Source organism: Tetranychus urticae, chromosome 1, assembly GCF_039701765.1.
Source record: "Tetranychus urticae isolate SD_2017Ah chromosome 1, NJAU_TeUrti_SD_1.0, whole genome shotgun sequence".
Lineage (NCBI taxonomy): Eukaryota > Metazoa > Arthropoda > Arachnida > Trombidiformes > Tetranychidae > Tetranychus > Tetranychus urticae.
Window position 1 is genome coordinate 30,299,434 of NC_142958.1, and position 6,285 is coordinate 30,305,718.

Genomic DNA, 6,285 nt, shown 5'->3' on the forward strand with positions numbered 1-6,285 from the left:
CAAAGTGACGTTAAGTAATTTCAAGGTGGAATCGTACGATAATGAAAAGCAATTTGAGTCTTGTATCTTTCAATACGCCCGTTGTGTACTATCGAAAGTCACATATCAACATTTAGGTATGATGGAAAAATTTCCTGTTCTGAATACTCATCTGGAATTGGAAAACAAAATTGCTGATCTTTTCCCAAAAGTCGAGAAAAATGATTATTTCCTTTTAAACATTATAAATAAGAATTATAATCGAACAAGTAGCACTCATAATCTCGTGAGTTCACATATCATTTCCAACTACACAATTTTATAGATGAAAAGAAAAAGTTCAGTAAAAGGTTAAATTTACGACAATTTCATCTCTTGTTCAAATTGCACCTGAATGAATGGTAATTTAGCAACCGAGATCAATTGCATGAATTTATTAACAAAGATAATTAAATTTAATATTCATGTATAAGTTTTTATTGACTAAATTGATTTTATTTTCAAACAATATAATTACAGAAGATTAAATTTTCACAGGAAAGTTTCATCTGTATTTTCCATTTGTAAATAACTCAAATGCCGTCATGTACTTTCGACAATCAGCTAAATTATTTTTAACGGCATGCTCAATAGTTAGTGGATTGAGATTATTGCGTTCTCTTTCTTTCAATTCTGCCTGAAATTCATTGAAAAATTCAGCATAAACGGGTAAAGCATCGAGAGGTAATCGTTTCGCAACTCCTAATAACATTTTAAGAATATCTTCAAATTCACATTTCCCACCGAATTCGAAGATTATACGACCAGTTCTTATTGGAGTGGAGTAACAAAAGATACTTCCCTTTCCACCTCCAAGCTTTTTACCAGGAGACTGTTTTTAAGAAGAAACAAATTGAAAATTTATCATTAATTATATGCAATTTTATCCTGTTGGTTTCAGGTGATAGATTTCGATTAAATCAAACAAACCTTTCTTGTAACAGTTTTCCAAGGTGGATCAATCCTCCAAACAGCGAATCTATCTCCTTTCACATGTCGGTTAACCGAATCACGGATGATTTTGATATGAGGAGGATAAAGATGACCACCAGACAATGCCTAATAATTATAAAATGAGTATTCAATATTATTACTCAGTTCAATACTGCATTTTAAATGTTTCATTTTCTTCTTACCATTAAACCATATTGGCCATGAAGAAGTCGATTATGAATTGTTTCAGGTCCTTTTGCGTCATAAATTCTACGTGCAGTTTTCATTTCATCTCTTCCATTGGGAGGTAGCGGTACACTTTCTAAGGCTGGTAATTTCCTATGCTCAGGATCGGGAAGAATAACGTCTAGAAAAAAAAGTGCATTAGGATTAATTCATTTGCAAAAAAAAGATACAGTCGATAAATTTTCGGGTGAAGATACATACGGTCAAACGAAGGTGGTACTTTAACTCTCTCTTTTGGAGCCCTGTAGAAACTGTTGATTAATCCAGTTGCATTTCGCACAAAAATACAATTTATTGGACCTAATAAGAAATAAACAAAAAATCATAACAATGAATGGTTGAGAGAAAAATAACAAAACTAAATCAACTTACTGTGAAAGCATATGTTCGATATGGCCGGAACACTTTTTACAATTGATAATGCCATAACTGGACTATCAAAATTTAGTCTAAAACCATTCAAAAGTTTAATAAATTAAAAAAATTAGTCAATTAAAGTAAGCAAAGATATACAGCAATTCAAAACAGAAACAAATGTGAAATTCACATTGTGAATTATATGCACTGCCATCTATTGAATTCACCTTTAGCAAAGAAACAGCGGTAAAAAGAAAAATAAAACAGCATCACTTATTTAATTGCTCAACTATTAATTAAAAGATGATCAAAATTATTGTTCACACAAAAGAATCTAAGTGGAATCAGATAATCTAAGAATGGAATGAGGAAGGGAATCTGAAGGGAAATGATTTGAGAGGAGACAAATAAATAGTAAAGCTGTAAGTTAGATTGTTAATTAAAAAAGTAGAGGAAAAATTGATGTGAATTTACCATAAAGCATCTGAAATAAGATCGTATCAGGGATGAAGAAAGTTATAAAAAAGTGAAAGAGAATAAAAAAACAAAGAATCAGATTAATTAAATCATTTCTATCATAATTTGTGTTGTTTGTTTCACAAGATTTTTCAAGTTTCTGTTCATTAACCTTTCTTCAAGTAAATCAAGAATCACAATAATACCAACAGATTCACTCAACCTAACCAACATACAATTGTTGAAATGATTAAAAGCATAAACCTAAATTAGATGCATTCATTAAGATTGACTGTTGTCAGAAAATCAACCTTCTCATGATGCAAACAATAGTTAACTTTCATGGTTTTATGAGTTAATTTTAACGTCAATTCACAGGCCAACATTGAAATGGGTTGTATTAAATGACAAAATTAAATTGAGATTAATTACCAAACTGTTTAACATTTAAAACAAAAGCAATTCAATGATGAGCACTTTAAAAGCAAGTAATCAAATATATTGAGGAAAAAGGATAACAAAATTGTTCAAATTCAGGCCTTCGTTTGTAGGGATTGACCGTTTTCATCTATTATATTTTGTCTTGATTGTTCAATTCACCAATTCAATTGTTGATTTAAGCCATTTTAATTTGATGAGTTACATTAAGATGTGTTGGTTGGTACAGCTTTGTAAAATGATGGCCAAGATGGTGGAAAATCAATTCAAAGTGTAAGCATAAGTTTGAAGCTTTTCTCAGGGTGATCACTGAATGGTGAGTAGATTTAACAAACTATTATAACAAGAACTAGATTAGCTTTCAACTTTGAATTCAATTGTTATTACAATGATGATAATTTAATTCTGGTCTTTTTCAAAATTGATTCTCTTCTCTTCTTCAGCTGGTTAAACATCATCTTGGTAAGAGTTAAATGTTTCCAATACACTCGGTTGTATAAATTTTATCAAGTTATCTGTTGTTGTTGTTTTTTTTCCTCCACATTTCTGATTAACAATTACAATTGTTTTAATGATCACAATAGTTGCTTTTTATTCAATCACTGAACTGTTTCCATGGACAATTGATGGCTTCAATTCAGGGTTAAAAGGTTTTCCAGTTACTGGTTCAAAGTTTGTTGCCATTTTGGGTCCAACACCATTACATTGTTGAAACATGTAAACTGCTCTCTAGTTGCACTCTTGATTTTGCTGGTAATTTAAATATAACCAATCGTTCAATTGGCTTATCATCGTATAAATTTAAATTTGACAAGTGATTTTGTCCAAATCATCAAGTATTTGGTTGACAATGCAGCAACTTTAATCCATTTGATACTTTAAACCAGTTTCTTTATCTTTCAACTTTAAATTCAATGCTAATGTATTGGATTCTGTTAACCTCCATTAAGACAGGTTTACTGGATAGTTTGCATGATTGGTAGTAGGACTGATTGAAGGCATCTTAATATCTTTAAATTAACATAAATTGACTCTTGATCAAATTGACTCTAATTGAATTTGGTTGCTGTCAATTTGTAATGTAAATCAATTTGACAATCAGCGATAAAATGTTTACCAATAGATCCTTCTTTTTCCTCCATCAAATGTTCAAGTATTGGTTGCAAATTAAATCAGTCATGGATTGACTATAAACAGTCAGATAGGCAAAAAAAGCACAGACCATTCAACTTTCCAAATGCATTAAAGGTTATCGTTGTAGACTAAGTCTGGTTGAAAGTTGTTTGGTACTTTGTAACAATTAAATATCCAAAAAAAGGTAAACCTGTGTTAACAACACTGAAGAGTTGCATAAGTTTGCAAAAAATTAAATCGATAAAGTTGATAAAAATGTTGATCATGATGATAGACTTGAGTTGAGGGAAAAGTTTCATTGATGATTTGATGGTAGAAAGTGAATTTTGTATGCCAACAGAACAGCAAGTAAATTAAAATCAAGCGTAGGCAGTGTTAAGGTTAAACCAGTCAAATACATTGATAATGATTCCTTGTTTACCGATCCATTAACAAAAAAGTGGCTCTATTTTTACCAAATTTAGAAAGTAAAGGTAACATCAGATTGTTGGAGAATGAATACGATTACAAGCTCAAAAAATTAGCTTTTTGCCATCAGATTATATAAGCAGGAATTTAAGATGAAAACAGGTAAAATTGTTAACATGAAAATCATATCTTGATCATTAAATGGTAATAAATTTTCCACCAAGGTTGATTATTAGCAATATTATTGTAAGCACTGATTTCTTTTTAGGTAGTGTCTAAATCAAGACAAGTAGCCAAAGCTGTCAACATCAAACTGGGTTTGTTTCGATCTTCAGTTTAGGTGTAAACAAGATTGATTTCACCTGAATGGACATTGAGGTACCATTAACAGGTAACACTGGTAATAGAAACACCACAAATGTTCTAGCTGCTCGCCAACAAATATGCCACAAATTTCAGATCAACTTGTTTCCTGTGTATCCAGCTTTGAGTTTAACAATTGAACCAGATTCTTGAAATTCAGTCATAGAATACTTTTAACAATTTGTCAGCTTTTAGATGTAATTAGGGTTCATTGTAATGAGGTTATTCACCAAGATGAGCCAAATTTAAATCAGGAATAGGGTTTGTTTACTAGTTTGTGATTGTGTGTCAACTCTGTTCTCGCAATATCAGCTTAAAATTTGATCCAATGTGACACTTTATAATTTCTTGTTTTATTGAATAATTGGACATTTATCAGCACTCCTCTTTATCCAAAATGTAAACACTTGTTACTCTTGTTCAGGTAATTTATTGATACAACTTAATTATCCTTTTTAGCCTAACAGCAAAGAGATCTGGAGGGAAGTTGGATGATTAAATTCACTATAATTACGATTGACTGTCCTTTTGATTGTTTTATAACCTTGTTACCAAATTCAATAATTTTATATTCATCTGGTGCCAAAGTAAATCCAAACTTGGAACAGTATTTTTGCTTGAAACCATCAAAGATGAATCTATAAGGAAACATAAATTGAAAATGCATTATTGTCGAGATTAAGACTTTCAAAGATTACCAACTACGAGAGATTCAAGTTTAATCCCTCCAATCTAGCAAGAGATTTTCATGCATCATGATAATGAGCCAAGTTCAATGAGCCGCAGTCGCAAGAGTTCAAATTGATACCAAGTTATTATACACAGTAAATTGAACGCTAGTCAAATAGTGAATCCAGAAATTAAATAAATAATAGGAATATGGTATGAATTTGTCATTGAAGTGACATTCATACGTCTCCAATATTACAATTAATGCAATTAAATTAACGATAAAGAGAGCAATAAAGCTATTGCAATGGGGAAATCGTACACATCTTATTAAATTGAATAAAATGAATATCCACGAGCTAGATATTAATTTGAAAAACAATCAATTGATTCATGATGAGGATGATGAAGATTGGAAACAATTGCGAGCTGAATTTTGATTTCAATAATGACAAGTTTACGTTCCAATGGGTACAGTTTTATCGGTTCCATGAATTTGAGTGAAATGTAAACAAAGCCCAAACAAACAGCAATAAGTGTAACGTATGTGTTTAATGATAACAATTTAAGTTGATTGTTTTTTCCACATTGCAGGAGTCAAGAGAAAGTATGAATGGTTGATGAATAACTAAAAACAAAAGCATACAGACTCTTGCTTTTGGTTTTTCTTTAACAAATTGACTTGCAATCGTAATAATGGTTACACACTTTTCATTGATGGTCCATCTCTTTTACAGGTAAACTCCAACAATTCTTGTTCCCACCAAACAATACAGCTACATGTATAGCAGACTAGAAAGAAGGAGAAAAATGAAAAAAGAAAGAAACAATCAGTAAACAGCAGAGAAAAGATCAGACCAATCTAAAGTTTAGGTTGATCATTATCATTATTGGTTATAATATATGAAAAATAGCTTACCTTTTGATTGCTTTTTAGCTAATATTTTGCTCCATTCATTACAATGTTACAGTTGATCCTGTGATTTATTTTCCCATGAAGTTGAGAGACCAAATGGTGATTGCTATCAGATTCAAACTTTCACCCAAATGAGTAAACTTATAATGTTGGTGATGATATTAGATTTGTATCAAAGTTAACCTTTTTTTGCGCTCTCTTGGATGGATAACGATCAATAATGGACTGACCGTTCCAATAAGATAATAAATGTAACATTGAAAGGTTAAACAATCGCTAATTGAGTTGGTAATTTTTTTACAAAATTTAATTTACAAAAATGAGTCCAAAAAACAATTAACTAGGGC

At 30.9% G+C, this 6,285-nt stretch overlaps 1 protein-coding gene across 1 annotated transcript; it reads right to left on the reverse strand.

Moving 5' to 3' along the window:
- Positions 1 to 433: 433 nt before the first annotated feature.
- mRpL16 (mitochondrial ribosomal protein L16) lies at positions 434 to 1,724 on the reverse strand. The gene is made up of 5 exons (XM_015928783.3): positions 1,570 to 1,724; positions 1,399 to 1,497; positions 1,155 to 1,318; positions 949 to 1,077; positions 434 to 850 (listed from the first exon to the last, which is right to left on the reverse strand). Exons 1-5 carry the CDS (start codon positions 1,622 to 1,624, stop codon positions 524 to 526), a joined length of 774 nt encoding a protein of 257 aa, XP_015784269.1. The 5' UTR covers positions 1,625 to 1,724; the 3' UTR covers positions 434 to 523.
- Between the last annotated feature and the right edge of the window lie 4,561 nt (positions 1,725 to 6,285).

Excerpts from the sequence above, each read along its gene's own strand:
- mRpL16 (XM_015928783.3), bottom strand. The coding sequence starts at position 1,624 with ATGGCATTATCAATTGTAAAAAGTGTTCCGGCCATATCGAACATATGC. Across the intron at positions 1,319-1,398 it reads AGTACCACCTTCGTTTGACC|ACGTTATTCTTCCCGATCCT; the intron begins GTATGTATCTTC and ends TTTTTTTTCTAG. Across the intron at positions 851-948 it reads GGAAAACTGTTACAAGAAAG|TCTCCTGGTAAAAAGCTTGG; the intron begins GTTTGTTTGATT and ends TCTTAAAAACAG.